Source organism: Eubalaena glacialis, chromosome 16 (assembly GCF_028564815.1).
Source record: "Eubalaena glacialis isolate mEubGla1 chromosome 16, mEubGla1.1.hap2.+ XY, whole genome shotgun sequence".
Taxonomy (NCBI): Eukaryota; Metazoa; Chordata; class Mammalia; order Artiodactyla; family Balaenidae; genus Eubalaena; species Eubalaena glacialis.
In genome coordinates, this window is record NC_083731.1 from 73,535,633 (window position 1) to 73,551,409 (window position 15,777).

At 44.8% G+C, this 15,777-nt stretch overlaps 1 protein-coding gene across 1 annotated transcript in view; it reads right to left on the bottom strand.

Moving 5' to 3' along the window:
* Positions 1–363: 363 nt before the first annotated feature.
* The window catches only part of LOC133076382 (guanylate cyclase soluble subunit beta-2-like), a 41,430-nt gene continuing 26,016 nt past the window's right edge, over positions 364–15,777 (bottom strand). Inside the window, 7 exon segments of the mRNA XM_061170922.1 lie at positions 364–836; positions 2,245–2,445; positions 2,708–2,859; positions 5,416–5,570; positions 11,162–11,308; positions 11,870–12,018; positions 13,410–13,730. Of these exon segments, the coding sequence (XP_061026905.1) occupies positions 364–836; positions 2,245–2,445; positions 2,708–2,859; positions 5,416–5,570; positions 11,162–11,308; positions 11,870–12,018; positions 13,410–13,730 (1,598 nt within the window).

Here is a 15,777-nt window from a genome sequence, read left to right on the forward strand (position 1 = left end):
TGGGTACCGGGAGGTCTCCAGCACCCCTCCCTAACAGGCAGCGCGCCACCGAGGGCACCGCGTCCAGAGAAACTTCATTTTGTGGGTTCACGGGGGCTAATAAGTTTTTCTGAGGATCAGAGGTTCTTTTGGAGGGGGGCAGAGAGGGCCCTTTTCATGATGAGGGACTCCCACTTGGGACACTTGGGGTGGGGAGCTGGGCGGGTTGGGGGACCATTTTTAAAAAGCTTCCTCAAAACACAGAAGCATCCTGCCCCGGGGCCCCAAACTCCACCTGAGCTGCCCCTCTCCGGCCCTTTCCTCTCCCCGGGAGCCGGGCCTCCGAGGCCGCGGCAGCGCCGGGAGGCTCTGTAACCATCTGGGCTACTCACCACGGGCTGTTTCGCTCTTGGGGAGCAGCGCTAGCTGTCTGCGGACCTCGTGACGGCCAGAGTTCTGCTGTCTCGACGTCCCTGAGCACTCGCTTCTGCAAGAAAAGCACGAGGGGAAGGCCTCTGAGCGGGCGCCGCGGCGGGGTCTTGCTAAATGCCTCTGAAGGCAGCAGCCCCGGGCGCTCCCCGCGCAGGGCACGGAGGGCCGGGAAGAGCACTGCCCAAGCCCCGCCCCCAGGGCGCACCCGGCTCCCCTCAGTTCAACCCCTGGGCCTCCCAGGCCTCTTCGAGTCACCCAGAGCCCGCGGGCGTCCCCCAGGGATGACCTGAGGGAGGACGCAGCTTGGGAAGAGCGCTGACTTTCCCCGCCTCCATCCCGGGCTCTGAGAGGCTGACCCGGCCGCGTGGGGGAATGTGCCGTGGCCCCTGGAGGCTCATGGGTCACATTCTCGGACCCCTTGGACCCTGAGGGAGCAGCGCCAGCACGGGGTCTCCCCTGAGGGATCCCGGCCTTCCTGTTCCTGCTGGAGCTGCGCCCCGGCGCGGATGTGGGGAGGGGAGGGGTGGGGAGGGGAGGGGAGGGGAGGGGAGGGGAGGGGAGGGGCAGAGACCCCCTTCCCCAGAGCTTGACAGCCAAGGCTCAACGTGGGAACCCTAGGCTGATAGGGAGAAGGTGAGGGAAATATAGAGAAGCATGAAAAATAAATAAATAAATACAGAGAGAGGGGGAGGGAGATGGAGATCCCCCCCCCCCATCCCTTCTGGGTTCCACACACACAGGGTTGTGTTTCTCTGCACAGAGATACCTGGCCAGGGGCACGGCTGGGGGCTGGCATCCGCCCAGAGGAAGGGGTGACTTTCCTCTATTATAAGCCATAACCGGGGGCTCCCTACCCCCTACCTACCTGGGTGCCTTTTCCCATTTTGCACCAGACACTGTTTGGGGTCCGGGAGGGGCTGTCCCCTCTGCCCTTTTCACATCCTCTCCCTCTCCTCTTTCTCAGGGTCCATCTTGAGATCTTCAACCAAGACATCCTTACTCATTTCTGTTTTGTTTTGTTTCCAGCTCAGAACTGAAAGTGGGTTAGATTCTACTGACCCAGACCATGTTCTAGAATCCTGTTTCTCAGATTTCCAGCTTGAGAGCCACCCGCAGGGGGGATCTGGGAGGAAGCAGTCTCGGGTTTGAGCTCGGCACACCTAGTTTGTTAATCCTGTACAGCCCTCTGTCCTGTGGGGAGGACCAGCTGGTGAGAAGGGCAGGCGATGTCGGTTGGGTGAGGCGCCCAGAGCCTAGAAATTCAGAAGCTCTAAGGAGGGTGGCTCCTGGTTCTTATTAGCCAAGCTATTTCTACTTTTTAATTTAGATCTTTCTATCTCAAGTGTCTCCAGCAATAAAATGTGGCCAAAACCAGTCACAGCTCACAGGCATACTAAGGTGAGCTGCTATTAGAATGACAGCACCACCAAAACCATTTAAAAAGCTTTCAGATTTCTCTTTTCGTTGGTATAGCCCCACTTTTAAAAACAGTAACTATAATTCATTTGTCCCAAAGAGACATCCTTCCTAAATTAGCTATGTAAACGAGGAACCTCTGGATTTAGAGATTTTCCTCTGCAGGCCCCAGGAGCAGCTAAAGATTAGCTTCTGTCAGAATGAATCCATTTCCTTCACCAGTTTGCTTCAGAGGTTCAGGAAGGTTTGCCTGAAGGGTCTCCCCTTCAGGTCAGCATTTCCCAGCATTAACTAGGGCGGTTGTTAAGAAACCCTGACCGTGTGGGGGGATGCACTCCTCCATACAGCTGAAGGAGGCCTCTTTGGTGGACTCCAGCCAAATGGTGTTTTAACCTAAACTCACTCTCTTGCCATTACCGGAGCCAGGTGAGTCACAGATTTTGTCTTTCTTCCCTGTTTTCAAAGCCAACAGACAATGAGGAAGGTGGAAGTTTCCAGTGTGTGAAGAAAGCCTGTCTGGAGCCTCCCTGGAGGCTGAGGAGCAAATGGAGGCTGCGAAATCCTCCCGCAGCTGCAGGAGAGGCTGAGGGAAAAGCCTCTTCTTGGACAGGGAAGAACCTTGAAAACAAACGCATGAGGGACCCTTTAGGCTGGGTCCATCAGGCCAACTCAAGAAACATCCTAACATCCAGGATGCAAGAGAAGAGTGGTCGCACGGGTCCTCAGGGGCTGTTACCAAATGGAAGGTTGCAGCGTGGGCGTGGGCAGGGATGGTACCCACGCTGGCCCTCAAACCCAAGGAGCTCACTAAACACAGCTGAAGTTGTCGGGGGAAAAAAAACATTCAGCACAAATGACAAGGCTTATCTTTTTTGCTTACCCTCAGGATCAAGCCGAGTTTGAGGTCTCCCCATGATCTCATCCTCTGAGGCATTCAAGTTCCCGATCAGAAAGTATGTGGTCATTTTCCCTTTCCCTTTCACTTCAATTTCACCCCTCTCAATTATTTCAAAACCTTGATTATCCAGGGCTCTGCACAGAGAAAAGAAAAATGCTCCTGATATCCAAAGATCGCAGGTCTGCAACTTGAGAGTCGGCTGCAATGGGAAGGGTGATGCGAGAGGAGGAGTCTGGGACCCAAGAAGAGGAGTACAGGGAGGGGACCATGCAAAGGGACAGGGCTGCGGGATGACTACGAAACATGGACTTGCTTATGTATTTACTGGCCGCTGAGAGACGTTGGAGACAAACCACAGAACAGTGCAGACCAGCAACGTTTCAGATTCATGGTCAGCTGCCTCAGCCAGGGCTCAGCACTCATCAACCTTCCCTTGTCCTTGGCCAGTTTTGTGGAGATTGCAGACCTTCACCATGCTCGTCACATTCCCGCATTTGGCACCTGCCCTCCTCACTCTCACGCTGCTGACCATGCCTGCTTCGTGACGTGATCCATCCACAAAACTACAACCCTCAGAGCGGCGACCCTGCACCTTCTTATCCCATTGACCACACCCATCCTTTCCCCCAACCTGAGAGGATGTCTTGTTCAAGGGCATCCCACCCACGCTCCCTTCCTACCTCCTCAACGCTTGGCGCCCTGGACCACCTCTTCCCTTATCTTCAGCTCCCTCTCCACTTGCCACCTCCCCTCAGCCTGCCAGCACGCCAAGGTCTCTTCCATCCTAAATAGAAGTAAAAACCTTCTCACTTGATTATCTTCTGCTTTAATCCCATACAAACACTCTCTTCCTTTTATCCTTCAACCCACAATCTGGTGTCTATCCTCCCCTGCCCCCCATTCTATCACATCCACTTCTGATAATGTCCCAACACCTCTGGTGAATATTTTTCACTCCTGGTCACTATATTTGACACTTTTTGTTCAATTCTTCCTCCATAAAAATATCCACAAGGGTTCTTCTCATCCTGAGTTCTCTTATTTCTCCCGCATCTTCCATGGGTCCCTCTTCCTCCACCTGCCACTTAAATGTTAGTTCTTTCCACTGTTCTTCTCACACCACATCCCTCCCCAAGTGATCGCACCAACTCTCATTGTTTAATTACCACCTCTATGTTATTACTCCAAGTCTGGTTCCCCAACCAACAACTTGGCTCCAAATCTCACCCATCCATTTATTTAATGGCACCTCTCCCTAGATGCTCCCCAGTTCCTTTGAATTCAACACTTCCGAACTTGAACTCACCATCTGCCCCTCTGAACTGGAATCCCTCTCCCTTGTCCCATCTCAGATGATGAGATTCAGGCCCCAGTCGCCCAGGATGGAGACCTGGGAGACATTCAAGTCTCCTCCCTCATTCTCATCCCCCGTTCCTAGCAATTACCAAATTTAGCTGATTTTACTCCTCAGATTCCCACTGACGAATTGTTTTGGTTCAAATTAAACTCTTAACGGGTCTTCTCTTTCCTATGTCCTGATGCTCAAACATCTGCCCTTATGCAGCCTTGAGTGGTCAGTGTCAAACAGGACCCTGACCTTGGCATTGTGTCTGATCTCATACTCCTTAGGGGCCCCTCCTCACCTACAATGAGAGCCCTGCCCTTCAGTGAGGCACACACAGCTCTCCCCACTTTCTGCCTCATATTTTCCACCCCAGCAAAGCTAAATCATTTGTAGTTCTCTGCACTTATTCTACATCTGTGTTTGTACTGCTTGCTTTTCACTCCCAATACACCAGTTTGGGATGAATTCTGCTCTGGGACTCCTTGTTCAAGATCCAGCTCAGGAATCTCCCTCCTCCACACAGAATCTCCTGACTGGGTTTGGCACCCTTGCCCCACGACACACACTATAATTCCCTCAGGCATGAGAATGGGTGGTTAAAGCCTGATCCCCTGGGTTGTATCCAGGCTGTTTTGCTTCCTAGCCTACTTGTGACCTGAAACTAGTGATTAACCTTTTTGCACCTGATGTTTTTTTTTCTTCTCATCTGTAGATGAGAATAATAATAGTATATCTTCATAGGGTTGTTGCAAAACAGTAAATGGACCATCATATGTTGACGAACTTGGAAGAGAATGTGGCCTCTTACAAGTTCTCAGCAAACCATAAGTATTGTTTCATGCATATCTTGACCACTGTACTTATCACACTTTAAAAATAATTATCTGTGAATATTTCTTTCTTCTTCCACTAGACCAAGGGTCAGCAAACTTTTTTTTGTAAAAAACCAGATAGGAAATATTTTCAGCTTTGGGGGCCACATAGTCTCTGTCACAACTACTCAGCTCTGCTGTTGTAGCATGAAAGCAGCTGTAGATAATATGTAAATAAAGATCCTGGCTGTGTTTCAATAAAACTTTATTTACAAAAACAAGCAACAGCCGAGATACGGCCTGTGACTATAATTTGCCAGTCCCTGAACTGGACCATATGCTCCTTGAGAGCAAAAACTACCTTATAGTAGAGGCTCAATAGTATTAATTGTCTGCCACAATGTCCTCTGTAAGTGTGGCATGGAAGGAAAAACACAGGCTTCCTCCACTACCCCCATCTGGTGGCTACTAGGCACTCTGTACCTTCTGGAAGAAAAAGGGACAAAGAGAGGCATGAATAAGTGAATGGTTACCTGTAGGCTGTGGGGCTAAGATGCACTTTGTTGGGAAGCCCGTGACTTTCCATCCTACAGACTGTATTCACAGTGTCACCAAACAAGCAGTACCACGGTATCTTGTCCCCCATGACACCTGCCAAGACTGGTGCCGTAAGGATGCCCACTCTGATCTGCAGAGAGAACCTCACTGAAAAGGGACCATCAGATACTCTTGTTTTTATTTTTAAATTAAGGTATAATTTACATAAAAGGCATACATAAAAGGCAGACCTTAAAGTATTTAGCTCCACGAGTTTGGCAAATATCCCTGTAGCCACCATCCAAAATAAAATACAGACTAGGTCCATCACCTTTGCAAAATTATCTTGTGCCCCTTTCCAGTTAAGGTCCATCCCTCCCTGCAGAGGTCACCACTTTCTTATTTCTTCTCCCAGAGATGAATTTGCCTGTTCTGCAACTTCACATAAATGGAGTCATATAGTATATTCTGTTTTGTGTCAGACTTCATTTATCCAAATCAATGTTTTTAAGATTCACCGATATTGTTATATGTATCAGTAGTTCATTCTTTTATTTCTAAATACTAGTCTATTGTAAGAATATATCACAATTTATTGTGTCCAGTCTTCTCTTCACAAACATTTAGGTTATTTCCCATTTGGAGCTGTTGTGAACATTCTTTTACAGATCTTTTCATGGACATAACATTTTTCATTTTTCTCAGGAAAATACCTAGAAATAGACTTCCTGGATCACAAGGCAGATGTATATACATATTACAAATATTTTTCCCATTCTGTGATTTTTATATATGCATTTTCCTTAATAAGCAGAAATTTTTAATTTCAATGAATGTATTAGTTTGCTAGGGTTAACAAAATACCACAAACTGAGTGGTTTAAACAACAGAAATTTACTTTCTCACAGTTCTGGAGTCTGGAAGTCCAAGATCAAGGTGTCAACAGGTTTGGTTTCTCCTGAGGTCTCCCTGCTTTGCTTGCAGATGGCGGCCTTCTTGCTGTGTCCTCACATGGTTTTTCTCTGTGCACACACATTCTTGGTATCTCTTCATGTATCCAAATTTCTCTTCTTATAAGGACACCAGTCAGATTGGATTAGAACCCACCCTAACAACCTGATTTTGACTTGTTACCTCTGTAAAGGTCCTATCTCCCAATACAGTCACATTCTGAGGTACTGGCAGTTAAAGCATCAGCATATGAATTTCAAAGGGAACACAATTTGGCTTAGAGCAATGAAGTTAACCACTGTTTTTCTTTCATAGTTTGTTCTTTTTGAAGCACTAAGAAATCATTGCTTACTTCAAAGTCATGAAGCTATTCTTCATATTTCCTTCAAGAAACTTTATGGTTCTATCATTTAGGTCTGTAATATATATCAAATTAATTTTTATAAATGGAGTTAAGTAGGATTGAGGTTCATTTTTCTTCCCATATGTATATTCAATTGTAACAGAACCCACTTCTTAAGAAGAGAGTCCTTCTCCACTCAACTGATTTGGTACCTTGGTCAAAAATCAATTGTCCTTAAATAAGTAGTCAATTGCTGGGCACTATATACTGCACCAGTGATCTATTTGTCTATACTTCTGCCAATTCCACTGTCTTTATTACTGCAGCTTTAAAATAAGTCTTGAAATTAGGTAGTGTAAGTCCTCCAATTTTGTTATTTTTCAAGATTTGAAACAGTCTATTCTTATTTTCCAATTTGTTTATCCTTAGTATATAGAAATTCAACTAATTTTTAGATACTGCTCTTATATCCTGTGATCTTGGTAAACTTACAAGATCTGGTAGTTTACTGCAGTTTCTATAGGATTTTCTAGGTGCACCATTGTTTGGTTTATGAATAACAATAATTTTACTTCTTCCTTTCCAATACTTATGTCTTATTTTTCTTTTTCTTGCCTTATTGCACTGGGGTGGGGATTTTGGTATATTTGACTAGAAGTGCCTTTCTTTGAATTTATCCAATTTGGGTTTCTTTAGTTCTCAAATCTGTGGGTTGATATCCTTCATCAGTGTTGGGAAATTCTCAACCATTGTCTCTTCAAATATTTCTTCTGACCCATTCTCATTCTATTCTCCTTCAAGTACTCCAGTGCACATATGGTAGCCCAATTGATATCCTACAGATCTAGGATGCTCTATTCCACTTTTTTCATCCTGTTTTCTTCTTTATGTTTCAGTTTGAATAATTTCTATTGCTCTGACTTCAAAATCCCTAATCCTTTCCTCTACTGTGTCTAGTCTCTTTTAAGCCCATAAATTGAATTCTTCTGATTTCTGACATCTTGGTTTTCATTTCCATGGGATGGATAGATAAGTAGTGTATATGTGTATCTCATCAGTTTAAATATGTTGTTCCCCTTTTCCAGCAGATTCTTTAAAATATTTATCAAAGTTATTTTAAAGACTGTCTGATAATTCCAACATCTGGCCATCTCTGGATCTGCTTCTATTGACTATTTTTCTCTTGGCTATACACCACACCACCATTTTCTCATTTCTTCTTACAGCTCATATTTTTAACAATTTAATTGTATAAAAGTACAGTGAAGAATGAAGTAGGTAATATTTACCCCTCAGGAAAGTTTATACCCCTTCTTCTGGCAGACTGCTAAACTGGAAACTGAGTGAATTGAATCTGTATTTTAGTTAAGTCTGGGCTTTTTCCAGAGATACTGTTAGATTCCATTCAGCACTTTTTTCTTTTTAACATCTTTATTGGAGTATAACTGCTTTACAATGTTGTGTTAGTTTTTGCTGTATAACAAAGTGAATCAGCTCTATGTATACATATATCCTCATATCCCCTCCCTCTTGCGCCTCCCTCCCACCCTCCCTATCCCACCCCTCTAGATGGTCACAAAGCACCAAGCTGATCTCCCTGTGCTATGCAGCTGCTTCCCACTAGCGATCTATTTTACATTTGGTAGTGTATATATGTCAATGCTACTCTCTCACTTCGTCCCAGCTTACCCTTCCCCCTCCCCATGTCCTCAAGTCCATTCTCTATGTCTGTGTCTTTATTCCTGTCCTGCCCCTAGGTTCATCAGAACCATCTTTTCTTAGAGTCTATATATATGTGTTAGCATACGGTATTTGTTTTTCTCTTTCTGACTTACTTCACTGTGTATGACAGACTCTAGGTCCATCCACCTCATTACAAAGAACTCAATTTCGTTTCTTTTTATGGCTGAGTAATATTCCATTGTATATATGTGCCAATCTTCTTTATCCATTCATCTGTCGATGGACACGTAGGTTGCTTCCATGTCCTGGCTATGCAGCACTGGTTTTAAATATTATGAAGGCTGGATCAGGACTTTCTCTCCAGCAGGACATAGGATCTAAGCACCACCAAGGTTCTGAGGACCTCCTTATGCTAACCCCAGCCAAGCTTCCAGCTTTGTGAATTGTGGGAGATCTCTTTCTGCTTTACAGCCCAACAGTGAGATTTTGGGGTGTCTCCTTATTCTTCACTCCCACCTGGACTCTCTGCACCTTGGGAGATTTTTCTCTACCATTCTTCTCTGCCCCCAGACTTCAAAGGGTCATTGTAGTACACTAGGTGAAGGCCAAGAGCACCTCAGAGCAACTTGTCTTAGTTCTCTGACTCTAACATTACCCTTCCATGGACCACGGCCTTGCATTTGGGAAAGGCCCACACTCCTCTGGAACTGGGGGTCTCTCTCAGGTCTCCTCCCCTATCCCTAGCCTTTGACCGAATGAACCTATGCATTTGGTGAAGACCTGTGGGGAAAAAGTTGGTAAATGGGTACCGACTCTGTGGATAGAACTTATCAAAGACAGCCTCTTTGGGATTCTGACCTGTCATTCCAGCTTCAAGGTGGCCATTAAAAGTTCACTAAACTTTAGATTGGTTTCTTCTTACCCTCACCTCTGGTAGATTACTTCTCCTGGGGCTCTATGAGGGATGAATGTAATCAATCATGGGTGTCCTCCTCAAAAGGGTTTGCCACTTTCTGGAATTTGGTTCATTTATATTTCTTTGCTATGTGATTTTTAAATTTTTTTAACTACTAGCATGGAAACAGAATTCTCTTGCAGTTTTCAATATCCTAGTCAGACTTACTTGTCTTTTCATCTTTTCATGCTAGATTTTCTTTTCCCTAAAATAAGATTATAAATTTCTCTAGGAAAAAGAATCTGCCATACATTTCTCTGAATCCTTCAAAGCACCTAGCACTCATGCATAGTGTGACCTCAGCAGATGTGTATTAAAGGCTTTATGAATGAAAGAATAAAAGATCTCAATGAGTATTAATTTTAAACCTGCAGAAGTAGCAGCACAATTCTCTTAAGAGAGAGAATGTTTCCAGCCCTCTCCCCTACTTCCTTAAATAAACCCACATGATATACATTTTCTGGTGGATATTTAATGATGCTCTTAACTATGTCCCTATTCTTATCTTAGAACTGATAACATCTTTTCCTGTTTTTTTCTTGGTAAATCCACTATGCAAGCTTCCAGGAATTCACTGTTTAATTTCATTCTTTTTGGTGTAGCACTATTATTATCTCTGGTGCCATGCCTCCTTCACGAACAGACACACGAACTGTCTATTTACACAACAGTATATTTTCAATTATTCTTCAGCAGCTTACATTAGAATTCTTTAACCAAAACACTTATCTCATATCTGACCTTCTTATCTCTTCTCCCTCATTACCGCCCATCTTGATTTTTAAATTTATTACATTGGGGGTTTTATACAACAGCTGTATCTGTGTGTTTGCAATGGGCCTGTATCATGGACATGATACATGGCCAGCTTTTACTCTGAAGACTGCCATGGACACCATAACCAGGACCTGCAGCATTTCTCAGCTTCTAAATCATTGAGGAGATGGCGAATGTGGTGCATTTTCAGAATCTCCTACCTAGGGATTATCATTTGGGAAAATCCTATTCCATCTTATAATTGGCTTTATTTATTTTTAGTTGGCTGTTTATTTTGCAGATCTGACTGACGGGAGTGGGAAAGGGATCTAGATTTTAAAAGACTGAGACACTGCTCTACGCCACCTCGGGGCAGTTAGGATCAGCTGAGCAGACAGAAGAAGACATTTACTTTTCATCACCAAACGTGTCCAACTTTTACAGTGAGAACAAACTTCCGTACATGGAAGAGTAGCTTCCTGTATTCCTGTGAGAAAGGCGAGCAGATGTCTCGCTCGTGGCCACGTGCTGAAGGGAAAGCTATTCTGAATATCTTATGGCACCCTGGTGTCTGGACGGCTGGCTGGAGACAGTTGCACACCTCAGCCTGAGTTCCAAGCCTGTCAGACGGCATGCTGGATATACAATTTCCCTAAGCGAAGAAAAGTGGGCTGTTTAGTAAACCTGAACCACTTGTTGAAAGTCTCGAACAAAACGGCAAGAATTAGAAGTGAGCTGGCTCCCTATGGATCGAGCCCTACAAAGTCAGTGAGGAGACTGCACAGCGCTGTCCTCGGTCATGGACAAAGGAAGCCAGCATGAATCGCATCACAATCCCGAGCTCCACAGCCTCTTCTCAAATTTGAGAGAATAACATCCTGACTACTATCTCTATTACTTAGTAACATATGCAAGAGAAGAGACGAGTTGGGAGAAACGACCCATTTTAATTACTGTCACATACCCAGTAACCATCCGAGCAGACTAATAAACAGAATTCCACTTTTTTGTGTGAGGTGGTTGGTATTAAGCCAAGAACTCAGTTGCTCTCTGCCTGGATGGGTTCTCCAGTAACAGGGTTCATCACTTCTTCTGCAGAAATTCTCATCCCCAAGGCAAAGTTAGCTATTCTTTGAGCATGGCTTCCAATAGGCACTGGTACACCCCCTACCACCATATAAGCATCTCCTATTGTTTCCACCTGTAAGGAGCAGGGGTAAGGCGGGATTCAGAGGGTTTTCTTAATGCACTAAATATAACACTAAATATTTTTGTCATTTTCCATGTATTGATAGAAGGACCATATTAAAGCCGGTGGTTATTTTCTAGGGGCATGAGGAGCATGAGGGGAAAGGTGAGAAGAAAAATGACTCAGGAAACAGCCATGAGGGAGCCAAAAGGGCTTTCTGCTTTTGGTGGAGACAAGTCCCAGAGAAGACAAAGCCCTGGGATTGTTGTATGATGCTGTGTATTAGATCCACATTATTTAGGCTAGACTTGCTGCTGAAATGAAGGAGTAGTATTCTCTGGGAGAGCAGTATGCCCCTCAAAGGCAATCTTAGCACTGGGTAGTATAAGAGGATTTTTTTAAAATTAAAATCCTAAAATACCTCTAATTCCTTTTTAGTTCTTCCTCCCATCCCCACTCTCATCCACACCAAACCCCAGACCAGTGAGGGGAGAGGAAAAGGAGGACCCACCACCAGGTACGTGACCTGCCTAGGCACACAGGGACACGCACCCCAGTGCACCACACGCTTACTTTGTAGACATCGTGGACACTGGTTAACCTGTCGAACTTGGAGTACATTAAATTCAGCATATTCACTATCTGGATAGGTTCGCAGGCAGCACAGATGTTCGTAAATGTCACCACGTCGCTGAAGAGGCTTGTGCAGGTTTTAAATTCTCCTGCAACATAAACCGGGTGTCAGTGATAGCTAAGGATGGAGAATAACAGTTCTACTAATTCTGTATTCAAGTGCCCTTTGGGAACCAAATCTGACTGTGCCTTGGAGTAAAGGAGCCAGAATGCCCATCACCATTCACCATCCACCCACCAGACATTTATTGTCTCTTATGTGCTGGTCATCATGCTGGAGAATCATATACTGTGAAGCAGACGGGGTCCCTGCCCATAAGGAGCTCCTAGTCTAGTGAGGAGACAGAATGCAAACAAATACTCAGTAAGACGTGCAGAGTGCTGGGGGATGACAGGATGGATTGGGTGGGCACTGGCTTACAGAGAAGCCCTTGGCAGGTGGGCCAAGGCAGAGCCTGAACTATGGGAGACCCAAAGGGAAGGGAAAGTTACTCGAAGGGGAGATTACTACCAGAGGTATACCTGCCCAGCCTCAGAAGACACCACTTCGCCATGTACCCCCATGTTCTAGGGATAACACCCTGCAGTATTGACCTTCATGGTGCCTTACCTTGGCTCTTGCTGTGCCATTCTCCTGAAATGCCTTTCCCTCATTTTCTTGCTGAAATTCAGCCTCAAGGCCCAACTCAAGTGCCACACTTTTTATATCAGCCTTCACACGCACACCCATCCCTGTCTCTTTCTCTTCTGACATTTATATATTATTAATTTCCATGTTATCTATGTTTCCACAGTAACTTATGTGGTGGAAAACGTATGAATTTTGGAGTTAAATGGACTTCTGACTGATTTCCAGCTCTTTTACTCATAAACTGGAGTGAATTTTCTTAGCTGTTATGGCTAATAACACCTCCCTCACAGAAATGTTCAGAAAATTAAATGAGAAAGCATACATATAATGTCTAATAGAGGTGCTGGCACAATAATTTCTCCTTAATGCACATAAATTTCCTTTGTTTCGGTCACCTCACCGCCATGAATGTATTCTGTATGTATCTGTCAAAACACACAAGACTATGAACTTCTTTGGGTCCCCAGGACCCGGGACAGCACCCTGGCAGGTTCCCATGCTTGTCTGGTGAATGAACACTCGCCGGTGACAAATGGAAAGTGAGTTTGGAGTAAATATGGCATTCGTCCTCCAGAAACACCTTGTTCTCCCAGAACGGTCCTTAGGGGCAACCCATGATTTATTTAATGTGTGAGTGTATCATTTTCAGTTGTAGTGAAGAACACCTATCAATGGTCACTGCATTATTTTTATTATTCTCAATGCAGAGAAGAGAAAACTAGGCTATGCAGCTTAAGTAATTAGACCAAGACCATGTTGCTTGCCAGAAGCCAAACCCAGATCTGTCTGGTTTCAGAGCCGGCGCCCCTAACCACCGAGACGCACTGTGAAGGGAAGGGCACTCCTCACCTGAGGCGACCTTTCTGCCTTCCTTCAGCTGGCTGGCCACGTACTCAGGCACCATGGCGTACAGCAAGGTCTCCGTTTTCTTCTTTTCGATGGCCAAGTGCTTGGAGAGGACCCGCAGCTCCTCCTCCTTCCTCTCCAGCTGGTTGGACAGCTCAATCTCCTCCAGGCGCCGCTGGTTCAGGAGGATGAGGTCCCTGGTGGTATCATGGGGGGCGATGGCGGAAAGGTGCATCTGGCGCTCCTCCAGCTCATGCAGGCTGCGGAGCTTAGGGGAGCACACGTATATCATGCACCACGTGGACTCCATCCAGATCACCTGGCCTCCCCCCACGGAGAGAAACGGGACAATGCAGCATGTCACCTGCAGGCGATGACGCAGCGCACCAGACCACCACTCAGAACACGTCCCTCTCTCCACGGCACAGTTCTCCTTCCCTTTTAGCTGAATATCATGAAAGTTATCTGTACTTTCTGTCTCCACGCACTTCTCTCCCCATCTCTCCACAATGGTTCTCTCCACACTGCTTTTTTGACCTTAAGCTGACTCCCGTTCACGGCCTCCAAGCGACCTCCCCCAGCACAAGTCTATAGTCTTTTCCTCACTCAGCCCTTCTGCTATTTGAGGGTGTTAAGCAAACCCTCCTTCCTGGAATCTCACTTCCTAGGACTTTCCTGACGCTGCTTTCACTCAGATCTCCCCCACCTCTTTTCATTTCTCCTTTAAGACTTTCACTCATTCTTTAGATGCTGGTGTTCTCCTTTCGCATTCCCCAACTACATCCTCCACCAGGCTGACAGAGAATCTGAATTTACAGAGAAACCTTGCTTCCTGGACTCAGGATGCCTATTATTTTTAACAATAGATGTTTATTATCTTATTATGAAAGCAGTAGACATTCACCGCAGAAAAGGAAAAAAGTGGGGGACTTCCCTGGTGGCGCAGTGGTTAAGAATCTGCCTGCCAATGCAGGGGACATGGGTTCGATCCCTGGTGCGGGAAGATCCCACATGCCACGGAGCAACTAAGCCCTTGTGCCACAACTACTGAGCCTGCGCTCTAGAGCCCGCGAGCCACAACTACTGAGCCCACATGCTGCAACTAGTGAAGCCCGCGCACCTAGAGCCGGAGCTCCACAACAAGAGAAGCCACCGCAATGAGAAGCCCACATGCCACAACAAAGAGCAGTCCCCGCTTGCCACAACTAGAGAAAGCCCGTGCGCAGCAACGAAGACCCAACACAGCCAAAAATTTTTTTAATTAAAAAAAAAAAAGAAAAAAGTGGGAGAAAATAATAAAAATCACCCATAATCACATCACAGATAATTACAGTTAATATTTGAGGGTATATCTTTTCACTACCAAAAAATGGGATTTTCAGCCATCTTTTTGTAACCTTAATTTTTCACCTAAATTATGTAATAGGTATTCTTCCATAGCATTAAATATGGATAGGTATTATCTTTTGCTGGGTACATTGATTATACTGTATTTTACTTAAGCAATAAGCTAACATTGATTATATTATGTCTATTTTATCATTCCACAAACAACATTGCAATGAACAAGCTTGAGGTACATCATTGTGCATAATTGTAGCTATTTTGTTAAAGGATATATTCTTAGACAAAAATATGCTCATGTTTAAGATTTTTGATACATATTGCCAAATTGCCCTCTAAACTGTGACAATTTACACTCCCAGCAATGATTGTTTTTTTAATTATTGTATTATCTATTAGGTATTTATACATGGATGTCTACAACTGAACTTGCCTTCAATCCCCACTGTAAATCTTCTCTTTTTTAATTCTTATTTTGTTTTTATTTTGTTTTTTATTTTAATTTTATTGTTATTATTTTTATACAGCAGGTTCTTATTATCTATTTTATACATATTAGTGTATATACATCAATCCCAATCTCCCAATTCATCCCACCACCACCACCCCACCACTTTCCCCCCTTGGTGTCCATACGTTTGTTCTCTACATCAGTGTCTCTATGTCTGCCTCGCAACTTAATTCTTTTATTACAGACATTTTTAGTTTCTACCATGAGCCAGTCACACTGTTTTAGGCGTGGAAGGGGGTACAGCAGCAACTCAAACTGACAAAGCTGCCCTCAAGGTATTTACATCATGTCTTCTCTTAGTTAATCACACCTTTATGACCCAGTTACCTAAGCAAGAAAATTAATAATTACCCAAATAGTCTCTCTTTTTCAACCTCTACATCCAGTCACCAATTTCTGCCTTAAATCTGTTCCCGCATCACCACCCCAGAGCCACTGCCTGACTGCATTCAGCACTCAAAGCTTCTCACCTGCTCTCCAGGAACAGTCTCCCCTGGCCTCCCAGACTCCATCTTC